The following is an 18213-nucleotide window of genomic DNA, read 5'->3' as shown; positions in this document are numbered from 1 at the left end:
TGAATGTCTAAATAAAACTTAATGGCGATCCATCCAATAGTTGTTGAGATATTTCAGTCTGGACCACAGCAGACTCTAACAGTCACTGCCAGCACCTGCTCCAGACTTACAGTAATCCCACATTAGCTCTATAATAACCTGATAGTAAAATAGTTATTATAGGAGTCAGTGTTTAGCCTGACACGCCACAGCAGGGTCAGTCCTGCATTAACTGGCGGTGGCTGTTGACCAGTCGACAGCGTCAGCAAACACTGGTTTATCCAGGGTCACTGTGTCAGACTGACGGGAGCGTGACACCATTATTTCTCTCTGCCAGCTCGCTGACGGACGGACCCTCTTGAATTCGATCCGTGTCATGTTTTGTTTGAGATTCCCAGTTAAAAACGCTGATGTACCCAACGCAGCTAGATTCAGTTTTACTACATTTTTTTGGCTCGTGGCTCCTGTGCTGCTGTGTGTGACTCTTCCGTGCCTGTGCAGCGGTTTACAGAGTCTCCCAAGACCAAGACATGACTTGGAAAAACAGCCTCTGCTGTCACAAGACTGCGTAACAAACCAAACATTCAGATATTCTCTGATTCTGATCTGTGAGAGGACATGTTTTCCCGTTGTGTCTCTCTCTCTCCCCCCCCCCCCCCCCCCCCTCTCTCTGGGGAGGTTGGAGGGCAGTTGAGGACTGAACTCCTCTGCACTCTTGTTTTTCCCAACCGCTTTGATGTGACCCCCAAAAATCTATCAGAACAGCTCGAAACGCCCCTCGTCACTCATTCCTTTCACGCCGGTTAAAAGTGTGACTGAGTGTTTTTTAAGTATCTACAAGTGCAGTTAGTGTCAAGTCATTTATTTACCTTTAACAAACACTTAAAGCGGCAGCAGGAGCAGGTGTGTGTGTGTTTGTGTGTCTGTGTGTGTGCGCGCTCGTGTTTGCCTTGTACTGTCTTGTGTTTGGCTGTACACACTTGGCTCACGTTTAACCGGCTGTCACCGCGCCGCCGACTGAGTGTATCAGATCTTTGCAGTTATTTAACAAATACGGGTGCGTGTCCCGACAGGTACATTTTTGGGAATATGTGGGACTTTGCTGTGGCAGTCACTCACCTATGTGTTTCTATCCAGTAGGGACAACAAGGAGAAAAGGAATGTTGCATTCAGGAAGAGCCGTAAATGAGTCGATTAGTTGGTGGTTTTTCAGTCTGGGGTTGTGACCCTTCAAAGGCGGTCACGAGATGAACCTAAGGGGGTCGGGAGAACAAAAAGCTGGTTCTGCTTTCTTTTTGAAGATCATTTAGCTTCTTTTTTTTCTGGTGAACTAGTGAATAGTTTCACCTCTTTAGGCCTGGAAATGATTCAGATTCAACAATCTGAGGAGGCAGAAATCACTCTCACAGCTCTTACAAATATGTAACCTTCAAGGGGTGGTGAGTGAAGGTTAGGAACCAGAGGATTAGTCGATTGACCAAAGGAAAATCAGCAACTTTTATATTTAGTTACTTGCCTTTCATTTTTTCTGGCTCATCTTAAATAATTGTGAAGTGAATATCTTCGTGTATTTTAACAGTTCATTGAACATAACAGAGCATTTGAAGAAGTTGTTCAGTGTCAGCAAATATTCGTGTATTTTCTGACATTTAAAAACCAAACATTTAATCCATACATTTGAGAAAAAATTCAATGTTTTTAAGCATTTGAGGTTTAACTCTGTGACATATTTTCTGTAAGAGTCGCCTCATCTTTCATTTATGAATCACGACATCTGAGAATTTTGTCGTTATAACATTAAAGCAAAAAAAGATGACGAACAAATCTTATCGTCTGGCTCTTGCATGCGAAGCTGCACATCAGCTGTGCTCGCCACAGGCTCTCCCAAAAAATGTGTGAAATGCGAAGAGAGCCCATTGAATTTAAGGCATTGTTGAAGGATTTTGACAGGCGCTTGTGATTCACTACTGCTAGGATTCCTTTCGCTACACCCAAATAGAAATACATGTGCCAGTAAAATTATAAACTATGAATCATGAGCATAGAACACTTTGGGAGTGCAGCTATTATCTTTTTAGATGTTGTTGGCAGGGGACGACCTCTGTGTTTGTCTCTAATTTGATTTAACAACCTTTGGCCTGTAAACGATTTCTTTGCAGACTCAGATCATAGTGGAGCGAGTTCATCCTGAGTGGCTGTTTGTGTGTGTTTGTGTGTGCGTGTGTGTGTGTGTTTGTGTGTGTGTGTGTGTGTGCGTGCTGTCTCCTGAGGAATGCGTTGCAGAATGCCTCAGCTACTCTCTCTGGGCCGTCCCCTCATTGTATGCATACCTCTGCAGGATCAGGCCTCTTGCCCTGTCTGAATTGTGAGCATACTGTGGCGGAAGGGGGTCACTGGTCGCTGGACTCCCCCTTTTTTTTTGTGTCTGCTCTGATTGATGGTAATCAGACAGTTACTGTGTGTGTGTGCGTGCTGCTTTCATCAGATCCGCTGGTTCACAGCTCACTGATATGTGTAGATTAGACGAGTCGGTTATGCATCAGCCTGATGTCATTAGCTTTACCCTGTTGCTGTTATAGCCTGCTGCTGCTGTGTGGGGAACACACACACACACACACACACACACACACACACACACACACACACACACACACACAACGATAATCATTACACTTTCTATTTATGCTCTCTTCCATTGTTAACACATTTCTTGTGTATTTTTATCCAATGAAATGACAGCAAACATTTGTCACATTCTGACACTATATAAAGTTGTATCTATCTCCAATTGTTTATTTATTTTTTTATGTTTTATATTTTTATATTAGACTTTACATTCATTTACAGCCTAACTCTTGCAGCCAGTGGTTGTAATGCTTTAAAGGCTATTAGGTCATTGTGTCCATGCATAGTGAGGAGCAAGTCCCCATATTTAGGTCTCATTAAGGCTTTTTTTAGCAGAGCAAATGTATTAATTCACAGCATGTTATGTTTGTCATTTAGTTTAAACACTGTCAAACCTATCAACACGTTGGTCTCCTTCTTCCCCGAGGAGCTCTGAACTGAACACCTTTTATATCCTTGTAAAATACGCCAGCTTGTAAATCTGACAATCACCAGAATGGAGAGAATAATTTGAAGCCAGAAGGAGCTCTGCTGTGTCTATTCTCTTAATTTCTATCCAGATCCACTCAATCTTTTTTGAAATTATCTTTTTCTGTACATTCAGTACGATAGCTGAAAAGTTTGGGATTATTTGTTCAAACGAGTGTGCTTATCTTGGAGAGATCAAGCTTTTGGCTTTTTATAAGGTGTATTTGGGATATGAATGAATCTATATTAGGGCCTGACCGATACTGGATTTTTGGGGCCGATGCCAATATTAGGGAATAAAAAAATTTCAATATTGATATATCAGCCTATAATCTTATATATGTATATATAAGGCTGTGTATGTATATGGCTGTGATATTTTACAGTTTAAGAATAAACTTAATTTTTATAAAAACATTGGTGCTCTGTAACAGTAAACTTCACTCAGAGTTTCATATTTATATTATTTATATTATATTAAACTTGAATTGGGAAAAAAGATTAAACATAACTAGAATGCTGCCTGTATATCTTTAAAAAAAAAAATCAACACATATGGGATGGTATAAACATTGATACCGATATATCTGTGATAGGACAATATTGGCCAATAATATCGGTTGACCAATATATCAGTCTGGCTCTAATCAACATGTCACATGATATAATTTATTTTATTTACATTAGAGCAACCTCACACTCACATTTCCCCATTTTATAATATGAAATCAGTGAGTAAGGATTGATCAGCGTAGATCATTTTAATCCGTCATATAGAGCCTCTAACATATATTATGTGTATATATGAGCCTGTGTACTTTTAAGTGTTGTGACTAAATAGTCTTGACAGGGCAGATTTGATGGTTAAACTGCAACAGTGTTCCTCTCTGTAATAATAGAATGAGCATTTTCCGACTCACATCGGAGGCAGCGCTACAAGTATATAGTGAGGGTTGGACTGGTGCACGGTGGAGTTTTGCTGCTGAGGGTCAGCGTGCACAGGGACACGCTATTCTTTAGAGTGAATGTTTGCTTTGTAAACATGGTAATGATGCAGAGCGGCCTGTGGGGAGAATGACATCATGTAGGAAGCCGCAAACTTAGATGACGGTAAGAGTAATTACGTTCAATGAAAAATGGGCACTCCTAAATTGAAAAATGAAAGGAGAGTCTTTGAATCCCTGTAGGAGAAAGCGTTAGGTACCCATTTTACCGAAGTCATATGTAGTTACTACTTTTGCTGTGATTGAATTGATTTGACATTTTTTTCAGGATCACCAAACCGCTGACGTTTGCCGACTGTGTTGGAGATGAGCTGCCTCTCGGGTGGGAGGAAGTTTATGACCAGCAAGTGGGAGTTTACTACATCGACCACATCAACAGTGAGAACATCCAAACCCCCCCTTTTTACCTCCAAACTATAAAAATGACATTGGCATGAAAAGAAATGAATGTGCAAGCGTGTGATTTCACTATAAAACCAGTTAATTGAATTAAAGAAGTTGCCAGACACAAAAAATCTCACTTCTTTTCTGCATCGTTTGCTCATTAGTCACTTTTGGTTGTATCTTCTGTTCTCAGAGACCACCCAGATCGAGAACCCGCGGACGCAGTGGCGGCAGGAGCAGGAGCGCATGCTGAAGGAGTACCTGGTGGTGGCCCAGGAGGCCCTCAAAGCCAAGAAGGAGATGTACCTGATCAAGCAGCAGCGTCTGGAGCTGGCTCAGCAGGAAATGTTGCTCTTCCACGAGCTCTCTGAGGACAACCGCTCCATCACCAGCAGTAAGAGCCGCTAACAAGCCCCCAGCCCCCCCCCCCCCCTTTCTCCCGATAGAGAATATGTCACAGTGTTTCAGACAGGGTGTGAAAACTGGAAGCATCCATTTAAAAAAAAAAAAGGGAACCTGACCTTAGCTGACCTCATTATCTGGCTTGAACATGCTATATTGTTGATGTCCCTTCAGGAGCTGGTTTGGGGTTGCAGATCTATAGGAAATCTCCCAAATCCTGGTTCCTGGTTCACCCCACCCTCCCTTTTTTTTTAATTGAACCACCTCCACCCAGTTTACCGTCCGACTCCAGCCAGCTGTCACACAAACACACAAAGCGGGGCGACGACACCGGATCCCCCGCCTCCTTTCATCTTTTTCTGTTACAAGTTCATCTCAAAATCATCACTATCAACTAACCGACCCCCCCCCCCTTCCCTTTGCTCTCTTTTTCTTGTGTTCACAGCACTCTCCGGCTCGTCCTCGAACGCGAAATACGACCCTGACCAAATCAAAGTGGAAATAGCTTGTAGACGAGAGCGGGTAAGTCATTATCGAAGGAGAACAATGGGCTGCAGCAAAGGGGCCCTTCTGGGCAGAAGAAAAAAAAAGGGGGGGCCGGGGTGTGGCCCCTACAGGATACCGTGGCTCTGGCCCTGGGGCCTCGAGAGGATGAGGATGAGATCATCATCAAAGGGTCAGGCAGAGGCTAGGTCACTGACTCACATGGCCAAGTTAGACATTTCTGTGCGCTCAGTCATGTGGGTGAGGGTGTTTCCTGGATCAGAGACATTTAAGAATCGAGCGTTACACTGAAAGACGAGTCACACTCCAGAGTAATGTTACAACACAAATCTCACTTCTAATGTCTTTTTTTAGTCTTTTTTTTAATCTTACGATGACCAATTGTTAAATATACTTAAGTTATTTATGGACAGTTGTGTTTCCAAATTTGAATCTTTTTTTTTTTCCTCCCCAAAACATCAGTGTAGTGATTAAATTTAGGGCTGGGCGATATGGCTTACACCATTAACATTAACGTAACATTTTCTGATAGTGATATAAATCACTTTTAAATGTAATTTGCAAATGTTCAGCAAAATTGATTATAGTCCTTCAAAATACTGAACCTGAAATTGCTCTCAAAGGCCATCGGTGTGTAATATGTGTGTGAATGGGTGTAATATAAAGTGCTTTGAGTGGTCGGACGAGTAGAAAGGCGCTATATAAATGCAGCCTATCACCATTTTACCAAAGATAATCCACTTAATGTTCAGCACATTGAGCTGAGTGTATTACGTCATCCAAAAATTCTTCACACATGTAAAACAAAGAGCTTAGTAACTCATTTTATTGCTTTTTTTCATATATAAATGCATCTTCACAAGACTCAATAGAATCACAGCATCACCAACAGTAAAGACATTCATACACTGTCCCTCCGTCACTGTGATGTGTATTACATAGAAACATCCTCTTTAGATTAAGTCACTTAGTGTACATCTCTGTCAAGTGATTTATCAGATGCTGCTGCTCATCTGTAATTGGCTGTCCAAAAGTGACAGATGTGAGCTCCAGCTGTTTACATTTAATGCCATTCATTTTGTTCACTACATGTCGAGTGTTCAGGTAACATTTTATATTGTGTTTTTGAGAGGCCCGAATACACACCACAAACCTGCTCCCTCAATGTTATGTTCATCACAGCTCTGCAAGCTATTATAACAGTCTGAAATAAATATTTATTTAAGGTGAAATTAATTTTTATACCTCTGGATTGGTCCAAGAAATATCATATTCCACCTTAACTTAATGAATCTGTTGCGCAACATTATTATCATCAAACATGTCTCCTATCAGTCTTCCTGCACAGGGAGTGAAATCCAGCACTTTTAACACCAGAGGGGAAGTCAGACATTAAAATGATTTGATCATGTCATTGTTAATAAAATTGAGTGATAGCCCAGCCCTGTTTTAAATGGATCTAATACTCTTAAAAAGCCCTTAAGGTCTTAATAAGTCATTCTGCATGAGTAACAGATCAGATTTAAACACATATTTTTTTCCAGGAGAGAAAAGCCTCAGTGAGAGCTCTGCCGTGGTTGGACACACGCGCACGACGTGTGTGTACGAGCGCGTGCGTCCCTGTATAAACACTGCCGAGCATTCCTGTATGCGAATAGTGATGACTAAGCAGATTTGGTGGGTGGTGGTGGTGAGAGAAGCCCATTGTACGCCATGGTAACCTGGTGCCTCGGCCTTGTGTCCGCAGCTCTCCAGACTGAAGCAGGAGCTGGCCCAGGTGAAGCAGGAGCTGCAGTATAAGGAAATGGGAGTGGAGACCCTGCAGGAGTGAGTGTTCCTCTGCCGTTGTGTCCCAGGCCCACCCTTCCTCTCATGACCACCCTTCTCTTTCCTTTAACAGTCAGCCCCCGCTGCTCCCCACCCAAAGGCCTTTTCCCCTGTTTTACTCTCTCTGTCTCTCTCTCCCCCTCAGTGTTTGTCCTTTATCTTCAACTCTTTGTCTGTTTCTTCTTCTCTTTCTCCTCACACGTCTCCTTGTGTTCATCCAACCTGCTCTACATAGGTCAGTTAAGCTTTGACATTTAAAAATATCCTTTTAAAAAGTGATTTTGAAGTCTGGAGCAAAAAGACTTTTGACTCAGATGTAAGCTGTGAGGATTTTCTTCAAATATTGAGGAGATACTCTTCCTCAGCTTGTATTTTAGAGGCAGTCTCCCATCTTTCCTTTAGTTTGTGTTGCTTTTTCAGACACATACACACACACACAGTGTCTTTTTTGTGCCGGGAAACATTTCAGAGCGCTTCCAAACTTCGATGTTAGAAATAGAAGCTCCACCTCTCGGAGAGGGAAAAAAGAAAAAGAAAAAAGAGAGCGTTTGAGAAAAGGCAAATGGAGGGAGTTTTTTGATGGAAAAGGGGACTCCACCTCAGGAAGAGGATGCACCAGTGGAGTGCAGGGAGCCAAGGCTCAGCCTGGAGAGGAAGTTGCTGCGCGGAGAGAGGAGGGGAGGGGGAGGAGGAGGAGGAGGGGGGGGGGGGGGGGGGGGGTGCGGGTGGGGAGGTGTGGGCTCGAGAGCAGTTTCAAAAACACAGAGATATCTGGCAGCAAATTCCTCTGCACTTCCTGAGTCCTGGCAAAGAGTCCCTTATCTCTTAGATAATATACAACTCGAGTGATTCCCAGAATAGCCAGGAGAATACACAGCTTGCAGAAAACATGGAAGCATCCTCCTCTTGAGTTTTTCACACACATGCGCACATGTATGTACGTATGTATATGTGTGTGTACGGGCTTGTGTTTTTGCCTTTTTTTGTTTCTGTGTGTGTGTGTGTGTGTGTGTGTGTGTGTGTGTGTGTGTGTGTGTGTGTGTGTGTGTGTGTGTGTGTGTGTGTGTGTGTGTGTGTGTGTGTGTGTGTGTGTGTGTGTGTGTGTGTGTGTGTGTGTGTGTGTGTGTCCTATTGTTTCTCCTTGGTTGGTTTTTACCCAGTAGGGTTGAGGCCAGGAGGGACCCTACGGCTGTTGTTTTTTTCAATCTCAGCTGTTGTCAGCAATATATCTAATTGTTCTCCAGCCTCGTCACATCAGATAACGCAAACAAACACTTTCTGACGTACGACCCCCCCCCCCCCCCCCCCGAAAAAAAACACCTCCTCCTCCCCTCTTCCAGCCCGTCCTTAATCATCACAACTCACGAAAAGAATCCAGGAGTTGGAGTCAGGAGTTTATCTCTTTCGGACAGTTTGGCCAACGAGTATCTTTTCTACTCATCTGTAATTCCGCCTTATCTTGACAAATTTCTCCGATTTTCAGACGCCGCTTACGCTTTTACTGAAGCGCCAACCCACATCCAAGCAGCTAATGCACATAAAACATATTACTTGTTAAGAAAATATTAGCCATGCATTCTTGTAGAGTACACAGGGTGGGGGTGCAATACAGGCAGGCACCGAGGGGTGGGTATCGCCTTTTTTTTTTTTTTTGCTGAGTATATAAACTCCCAGGCCCTGCCAATGGGGTGGGGGGGAACAAAGCAGGGCTTGTTTTGGGAGGAAGAGGCAGGGTCGGTGGATGAACAGTACCTGCTGTTGAAGGAGAGTGAAGGAAGCGGGCTGTGGTGAGAGAGGGGGCCACGTGCCAGCAGGCCCAGTGATGGAGGAGGAGGAGGAGGGGGGAAAGGAGGCACCGTGCCACACACTCCTCCATCTCCCAACCCAACAAACCCCCCTCCCCCCTCCTCCCCACTCACACTCAAGAACCAGTTTACTTCAAAGAGGGAGAGGAGATTGGCTTTGTCTTGTTTGATTAGATTTTTTTTCAGTTTCACAATCAATAGACACTTTAAGTCACACTTTGGGTTTCTTTCAAGGAGCCGGTACGCGATACTGAGGGTCTTCAGTTGAGTTTGACCCCCCCAAACCTGAAACATGGGAAGCATGTCGACACAAGCACAGATGAGCATTTACACCGGCCTGTCACATGCAGTGTCAGTATTTCATAACTGACCACAGTCTAAAAAAAACAAAACAGTGGCTCACTGATATCGCCTCCCACACAAAAATACTTCAGATGTTCGTCAGATTTATGTGTGTGTGTTTGTGTGTGTGCGTGTGTTTGTGTGTGTGACTTATTTTCCACTGACCTGTTATCCCACATAAAGCACCACCCAGTAACTAGTAAGTGAATGAGAGATGTCATTCTTAATTTGAGACCTGTGTAGAAAGGGCGGGCTGGATTCTTGTACAAACTATAATCGGGTGATTGTGTATATAGCGTAATGATGCTCAGCAGACACATTTTAGCTTTCATTTGGTTTTTCCCCCTCCCAGAATTAACGATAATAATAATAATAATAATGCAGCATCTGCTCTCCGCCATCCCTCTCTTATCCCTATTTTCTTCCACACAAAAGAAAAAACACTTTAAAAAAAATATTTACAACTTGAGGAGCTTCAATAAAACACCATTCAGCTCCTTTCCAAGCCCCCTCCCAAAATACTCCTCCTGACACTTTATTATCACAGAAACTAACACTTTACAGACTTGGTGGTCTACAAATATTTAAAATACCGTCGCCCCTGCCTGCCTGTCAGCCTGTTGTCTTTTCCTAATTAGCTAGAAAAACCCCTTCTCATGGCAGGTGGTTTTCAAATATGTCACATTTCATTTAAAATCAGAGAATATCACATTTACTATAAGAGGAAATTAGGCATTTTTTTATGGTATAAGGGTAAAAGGCAGAAATTTTACATTTAACATCTCATTTATTTCCTTTTTATTATTGCCTTTTAGAGACAGCAGGAGTTCTTTTCCTGTTTGCTAGGATACCTTTTTTACCTCATTTGGGAAATCTAATAAAGATATTTGTATAAAAAGTGTTAATATGTGTATTTTATCTCACAGGATTGACAGGAAGATGTCCACCAGTCAGACAAACTACAAGCTGGACGAGGCTCAAGCCATCTTCAATGAGCTGCGTAGCATCAAGAAGGCCATCACCACAGGCGAGAAGGAGAGGCAGGACCTCATCCAGGTGTCTGATTCTTTTCTTTTAAAAAAAACCCATTTCCTTTACTTTCTGCAGCATTTTCCTCCCGATATAGTCGTCGTTGGAGTATTCTATGCTGACCTCTAGTGTCTGTTAACCTCCACTGTCCTGCTGTGTCTTCATTGTCTTAAAAAGCACATTTCCAGACATCTGACTCACCGACCACGTCTCTGATTTTGCCAGCAAAGCAAAAAAAAAGAAGAAGTAAAGGAGTAATAAATAATGAATAATTGAGTGGTAACAATATAGTGATTCACTCTGAATGTCAGATTTACAGAGGCATTTCCTGGCAATGTCACAATCTATTTATGAGCACATGCTGGAAGCAGATGACACACTTTTACATGTTAAATTGATTAAAAACACGCATCAGGAAACCAATGCTGGAAATGTATTTTGCTTCTTTTTTTTTCATCACAAAAAATATCACACTGACAATTTGTTATTTATTTTTCTGTTTATCGTACGCGCTCCGTCTCGCAGAGCCTGGCGAAGCTGACGGTGAACTTCCAAAGCGGCTTGTCTATCGGCGACTCGGCCAACGAGGTGGCGAACAGCACTGGAACCGCGGGCGACTCGTGCAGTCTGCAGCAGTACTGTGACACCGGCTGTCAGACCGACATCATGGGAGAGGTAGGAGACGGTTGCCGCTCCTCCCTTTGTCTCACCCCTACAAGAATGATCAGCAGCTTTGAATCATGACTAGATCAGCTGATGATCACTCCACAGCTCCCTATACTCCCTTTTTAAATGACTAAGCCTGATCCTATCTGTCGCTGCAATCCCTGTCTTTTGTTGTGTGAAATTATAAAACCGCCTTTTTTAATGTTTTATCTTGTGTTTCCCCCTCAAAGTATGGTTCCCAGGATTCCTCGCACTTGGTGGACAAAGTGAAACTCAACTGGCAGTATGAGGAAGCCAAGAAAAAGTAAGTATGTCTGTTGCTGATCTGTCGTAGTACTATGACACGCCGGCATGCTCACACTGACTCACTGAGCCCGTCGGGCCCCCTCTCTCGTTCCTCGGGCCTTTTCCAGTGGGAGGATGTGTTATGAATAGTATTTGCGCCTGGTGGCCGCGGCTGCTGAGCGATGTCTGGCCAGTGGAATGAGCTGGGTGGTCACATTCTTCCCTGGCCACGCTGCTGCTGACTGTGTGCTGCCTTTGTGTGCGCGGCCAGAGAGAGCGCTGCCCAACGCCTGTCCCCCGGTGCACACCCCGCTCCTCCGCAAGGTGGTTTAATGTACACACTGGATGGAGTTTGCTTATATATATATCCCAGCTCACAATACGGCCCAGGCTAAATCATCCACTGGCAAAATCGACATTAAAATGAAAGGCTGAAGTTTAGTTTTATGAATTCAGTGCAAGCAGGTGTGTCATAGTAAAGTGTCATCTAATAATTGATACACTTCCTGGTCGACGCTCCAGCTGTGAGGCGGTAGATGTGTGATGAGAGCTGCAGCGGCAAGAGTCACTGTGTTATTACGCTGGCTCCTCTCAGCCTTTAAAAAAAATAAGATTCATGTTGCTGTGGTGACCCAGCAGCAGCAATGCCAACCATGACATCAGGGAGGGAGGGAGAGAGAGAGAGCGAAAGAGAGAGAGAGAGAGAGAGAGAGAAGGAAGACCTGTGGAAACTTGCATGCTCTGTCACTGAGTCACTCTGTCTGAAATCCAGCACACATAAACACAGTTATTTCATCCGAGCCGAGCGCTCGAGCTCCCTGCAGATTCCCCCCTCTTTTTTTTTTTACTCGATCTGAATAACGTCTCGGAGGTACACACCTGTAAGAGCGCTTGCAGGCTGATGCATCATGGGAGCTCAGGTAGAAATGACTCGGCTCAATGCTGTCATTATAGTCGCAGCGTGAAGCGTCTGCTTGGCTCCAGTACGCTGTGTTATGCGAAGCTGATTCTTGCCATATTGCTATAAACACTTGTGGAGAGATGCTGTATTTAATACTGCAGGTAACATTAACTCAGTAACCTCTCATCATATAAATATAACACAGCAGCCATCTGGGAAGTTACTTCAGTTTAAGTCAATAAAAACTACTTAGTGGCTATCCATTGGTCAAAATGCAAGCAACATTAACCAAAGTTATGCATATATTTAATAGAAAAGCATGTAACCTTAAAGGAATAATTCCAAATTTTAGGAACTAGTTTTGCTTTCTTTCCTGTAGTTGAATAGATTGATACCAAGTACCAACCTCAGTACGCCACCAATACTTAGTATGACCTCAGTAATAAACATAAAGTAGAATTATCACCAAAAAATAAACATATATAAACTTCAAAGAATTTAAAGCAGAGCTATTGTATTGGATTGAATTAGATTATACAAGTGTAACTAATGAAGTGGCCGATGACTGTATTTGGCCCATGGATGACAGTCTGACAGAAGTGTGTGATTGTATGTGTGTGATCTGGGTCAAGGGAGGGGTGTATGAGTAAAGAGGGGGATGATTTTTGTGATTTGTTTCCATGCCGTAGTAAATCTGTACTCTTGATACTTCAGAGGCACATTTGGCTCCAGAAAAGTTTGTGTAAATAAATGTTTGCAGCTCAGTAGTCACAGCATGTACTCGCCTGCCTCCGACTATAAATTTGTCAGCTGTATCCATAGTTGACCCAGTGCCAGGTGTAATGAGAAAATGAAAGTTATCCAAACGTCCCCCCCCCCCCCCCCCCCCCCCCTCCTCCCATTCTGCCAGGGTGCAAAGTATCCAGCACCAGCTAGCACAGCTGGACAGTGAGAGCTGGTCGGGGCGAGCCGAAGCGGACCGCGACCGGGACTTCTTGCAGCTGCTGCGCGAGAAGGAGGCCCTCCTGCAGGAGATCATCCTGGTCAGCAAGCAGCAGCACTCTCCAGAGACGCTGCTGCAGCTGGAGGAGGAGCGCTCCAGGCTAGAGGAGGAGGTGCAGAGAGCCCACCTATCCCAGAGCCAGGGAGCCAATCAGAGGTGAGTACTAGCGATGGTCTTGAGTGTAAAAGGTTGAATTTGGGCACTTGAACTCTTCTTGAGCTTCTTGAATGTCATCTATACTTGTTTTGACATGTCTTTACTGTTGCTATCAGGCCTTTGTAAGGGCCACGCTTTAAAGAATGAGATGCATGCACATGATACTTGACAAAAAAGCAGACTAGTGAGATGAAAGCATCACACACACACACACACACACACACACACACACACACACACATACACACACATACACACACCTCATTCCTCTCTCAAGGCATATCCTCCCAGCTTTTCATAGATAATTTAAACTTGGCAGTGAGTAACACCTGGCAAGTAATCACATACCTTTTTAAATGAAACGCTGCTTTATTAATTAAACTCAAAACACCTAGCAACACATCTCTGATTTATAAACCAGGTTCATAAATTCCATTAACACCCAGGATGCCAAGATCAACTTGTCAGGTATCATCAAGACATTGCAAACTTCAGGTTAGTACACTGACAGACACACAGATGTGGTTGATTGATGACTCCAATAGACACACCGGTTATTTTTGTGTTGTAAAAATAAACATTAAAACATGCTTCCCCTATGCTGAACTGACTTTAATAGTGAGCTGTGTCCCAAATTGACACCAATCCTAAGCAGGTTATGAGTACGTGGTGTGTTCATATTGAAAAAGTGACATCATAAAGTACACTCAAAACAGCAAGTACGCATACTGGAAATGCTTTTTCAAGTTTGCCGTATAGGTATTGGCAGTGTGTAAAATCGCTGTATCATTTCCTGTTGTGCAGATGTAATACATGCTATAAACAGGTAGCATGTAAGTGTGCAACTGGGACACAGCATGCATGTGTTAAAGTAAACAGGTCAAGAAGAAGTAGCTCTTAGATTTCTCAGTATGTGTTCACTATCAGGTTATCTGTCAGTTTAGGAGTTCTGCTGTTGAAGTCGCAAGGGAAATACGGGTGCCCACATGGCTCAGTTTCTCCTGTAAGATAAACACACTGCGCTGTTATGGACTCGCTGGCTACAATGGAGTTAGGATACAAGCAGGACAGATAGATCTATGATTGTTTTGGTTTTCTGGATAAACCACACACACTGCAGAGTTGATAAAAAGAGAGAAAAGGAAAAACTGTGTGCTTATTTCAGTTCATTTAACTTGTGCATCTGTGTGTTATTCACGCCAGAATCCTGCAGCAGGAGAAGAGGAACGTTCTGCTGAGACAGCTGGAGGAGGCGACACGCATCACCACCTACCTTCACTCCCAGCTGAAGAGGTGCGGCACACACTCATTCTTAAGCTGTTAGTGGTTCTTCATTGCATCCGTTTTCTCACACGTCTCTCCCTTCTCCTCCTCTCTTCTTTTCAGTTTGTCGGCCAGCTCTTTGACGGTCTCGTCCAGCAGCAGCCGAGGCTCTCTAGCCTCCAGCCGGGGGTCCCTGGCGTCTAGCCGAGGCTCCCTCAGCTCCATAAGTTTCAGCGACATCTACGGTCTCCCCCAGTATGAGCGTCTGGAGGGGCCCGGGGAGCCGCTCGACCCCCACCTACGCTACCTGCTGCCCCCCGAGACCATGTCCAGAGACTGCTCCATGTTCACTCCCGACCCCCTGAACCAGAGCAAAACCAAACGTTCCCACGACACCCCTCAGTCCCTGGCCTCCCTGTCCTCCCGCTCATCGCTCTCCTCGCTGTCACCGCCCAGCTCCCCCATGGACACCCCCTACCACTCCGCCCCTCAGGACTGCCCTCTCACCCAGATGACAGAGGAGTACATGGAGCAGGCGGGCCGCGGCCTGCTAGAGGGGCTTCGCGCGCAGTCGCAGTCGCAGTCGCTGTCACACAGCGCCATGTTGAGCGGCGAGGACGCAGTAAGCCCCGCCGCCGCGCATCAACTGGACGGCAAGAGTCTCAGAGACAGTGGGGCTCAGGGGGCTTTCACCTCCACAGGCAAGAGACTGAGATCTGATACCCGTGCCAAAAGAATCAGCGGTACCTGTGATGATTTGTGCTCTGTGTTAACTGGATTGAATGTGTTCCCTTCTGCAGGTGTTACTCTGAGGGGGAACAGTGCCAACAGAAGCGGCAGGAGGGCCAGGAGAGTGTCTGCAGGAGTTTCTGAGGACGCTCTGGCCACAGACAGCGGTGTTTTCGAGGCCTGGGGCAGGAGGTGAGAGGAGGTCCACCACTGATGTTAAAACATAAACAGAGCAGAACATAAATAGCTGCGCCTCCTAGTGACAGAGGAGGAAACTGCAAAACCACAACCACAACAAGCAAAAGCAGAATTACAGCATCATGGCAGCTGTGAAATGTGGCATTTGTGTCTCAATGGGATTTAATGCTGAGTGTGCAAACAGTTTTAATTTTTCAACCTTAACATTTTATATATTAAAATGAGGTCTTAATATCTCACTGACACAGAAATCGATTATAAGAGCAAAAAGTAACCGTGTAGTAACTGGACTACATTCACGTATGTTAGCAGATAAATGTTTGTGTCCAGTAAAAGTGGGAAACATTTTATTTATCTCTCTGTTGTATCGTTCCTCCAACAGGGCAGAGGAGTCCGAGGAGACATCGTACATGAAAGAGCTGACGCCTGTGAGCGAACCCACCCAGATCCAACTGGGGCTGCTGTGAGTAAACTGTTAGTGTGGACTGTGTGTGGATGGCACGCTTTACTCACTGTTAGTATCTGACTACGTATTCTCTCTCTCTCTCTCTCTGCAGGTGGGAGTCCAGTTCTCAGTCTCTGCGACTACATCTGCTGCAGCTCAAGAATCTGAACAGGTCCATCGTCAGAGACGGCTACAAAGTGTGAGTGCATTCGGCTCTGATGATGAAACGAGTCAATGATTGTGGATTCTTTTTTGGGGTGAGGGTGGGGGGGGGGTATTTTTGCCTTTATTCAGATGGGAGAGAGGCCGACAGGAAACAAAGGGAGAGAGAGAAGCGGGTAGGCATATCAGACCAGGCATAATGAGGATATATGGCATGAGCTGTAACCACTTGGCTACCAGGGCTTCTCCATTTGTGGATCTTTTGAATTTGAACTCAGTCTCTTCTTTTTTGTGCCCGAATGAGGACAACCAAACTTTTTTTATGACCAGTCACAAATCACATTGTTGCAGGTATGTGAAGGTGCACCTGATTCCACTGGACGCCGGCAGGGCCTGTGCGTTTTACTGTTGTACGGCGTTGGAGCCGCAGTCCCACATGAGTTTCAACGAAGGCTTCCGCATTCCTGTCCCCGCAAACGCCCTGGCGGTGTGCGCCCTGCAGCTGTCTGTCTGCTCGCTGGGACCTCAGGCTCAGGAGGAACTACTGGTGGGTCCGGAAAAGGCTCAAATCTAGCCAGCCCTGAAGCAGAACGCGCCCACAATTATGCTGCTGTTAGCTAAATTTAAAATAATGACATTGTCTGTGTGTGTGTGGACATGCAGGGTACAGCCCAGGTGAGTCTGGCAGACTGCGAGGGAAGTGCAGAGATGGTTTACCACTGGCTGCGAGTCCAGATGTACAGCGGGACGGAGTTGCAAAGGCCTGAACAGAAAAGCCTCGTCCACCGCAGACAGCACGACGGGCAGGAAGAAGAGCAAAGGCCCAGAGCCATGGTAAACAATACGTACATATATTTGTTCTGTAAATAGCAGCAGAGTGGAGGAACAGCATGACAGCAGACAAAGTGATCTCAGGTATCAGGTATTGTGACCCTACATCACAGATTAAGGATTTAGTGCTTTAGCAACTATTGGACAGATTAAGATGTATTTTTAATGGTCTACAGAGCTAGAAAAAAACCCTGTAGTGACTGCTCAGATGAGAATGGAAAAAGAACTGTGCTCTGGCTTTTGCACAACCTGATCATACGAGAGTTATGTTATATTACCGGTCTAAATCGGAAAGAGAAGAGTTTTCCAGTGCATCCACCAAAAAACATTAACAAACCTGATATAACTCACTCGTTGCACTAAATGCATTAAACAGTAAAGTGTGCTGCACCTTTGACAGGAATTCCAGTTTTTTATTGTTGTTATGTAGCTGTTTGCCTACAGTCTGCAGGTGTGAAGCTTGTTAAAGTGAATAACTGACAAGAATGTGTCTCACGAGGTGAATGAGCAGTTTCGCTCTGTGACGTTACAGGACACTGTATGTAATTTGCTGTCACGCACCGGCGCCACCACCACCCACCTGGAGGAGCAGGATGCAGAGCTGGAGCTGCAGAGGCTGCAGAAGAAGGACGAGCCGGGGGAGGTGGCATCTGAGAGGTGTCAGCATTGTTTTTTCATTTTAATCCATCACACCGGCACACAAAAAGTAGCAAAATTCACTTGTTTTTGTCTACAGAATATGTGACAAGGTGTGTTTTCAATTTTAGGAGCTGGCAGGCAGAGTCTGTAGACAGCGGCTGCAGCAACAGCACAGCGTTCAATGCTCCCTGCTCAGAGGGACTGTGTGCGGAAGGCATCTGCATCACCACTGGAGGGCGCTGTGATCAGACGACTAGTAAACTCTCTACAGTAAAGGTGAAGTCTGCAGCGTTGGCACTGTGGAACCAGTCAGTTTAAGAATCTGTGGCACAGGTGCAATAAAGTGTTGTCGATGGGTTGTTGCAGGTGGAGAAGGCCACCATGACGGAGGGCCTGTTCCCAGAGCCGGTGCGAGTCCGACCCAAGGAGAGGGGGGGTCGCTGGGGTCACGCCTCACCTTTCATGCGCGGCAGCACCATCGTTCGCTCTCAGACTTTCTCTCCTGGAGCTCGTAGTCAATATGTCTGCAGGGTGAGTTTATGCAAACGTATCAAAAGGAAAATATT

At 44.9% G+C, this 18213-nt stretch overlaps 1 protein-coding gene across 1 annotated transcript in view; it reads left to right on the top strand.

Moving 5' to 3' along the window:
- wwc3 (WWC family member 3) overlaps positions 1-18213 on the top strand; it is a 29400-nt gene that overhangs the window by 8966 nt on the left and 2221 nt on the right. Inside the window, exons 2-19 of the mRNA XM_062424455.1 lie at positions 4345-4454; positions 4654-4854; positions 5308-5384; positions 7114-7193; positions 10267-10396; positions 10895-11044; positions 11266-11339; positions 13132-13380; positions 14584-14673; positions 14767-15344; positions 15444-15564; positions 15953-16033; positions 16128-16214; positions 16529-16724; positions 16841-17011; positions 17541-17665; positions 17776-17923; positions 18014-18178. Coding sequence (XP_062280439.1) covers positions 4345-4454; positions 4654-4854; positions 5308-5384; positions 7114-7193; positions 10267-10396; positions 10895-11044; positions 11266-11339; positions 13132-13380; positions 14584-14673; positions 14767-15344; positions 15444-15564; positions 15953-16033; positions 16128-16214; positions 16529-16724; positions 16841-17011; positions 17541-17665; positions 17776-17923; positions 18014-18178 — 2833 coding nt within the window. The remainder of the gene's footprint in view (positions 1-4344; positions 4455-4653; positions 4855-5307; positions 5385-7113; positions 7194-10266; positions 10397-10894; positions 11045-11265; positions 11340-13131; positions 13381-14583; positions 14674-14766; positions 15345-15443; positions 15565-15952; positions 16034-16127; positions 16215-16528; positions 16725-16840; positions 17012-17540; positions 17666-17775; positions 17924-18013; positions 18179-18213) is intronic.

Source organism: Scomber scombrus, chromosome 8 (assembly GCF_963691925.1).
Source record: "Scomber scombrus chromosome 8, fScoSco1.1, whole genome shotgun sequence".
NCBI lineage: Eukaryota > Metazoa > Chordata > Actinopteri > Scombriformes > Scombridae > Scomber > Scomber scombrus.
The sequence above is the reverse complement of the archived record's forward strand: the minus strand, read 5'-3'. Positions and strand labels throughout refer to the sequence as shown.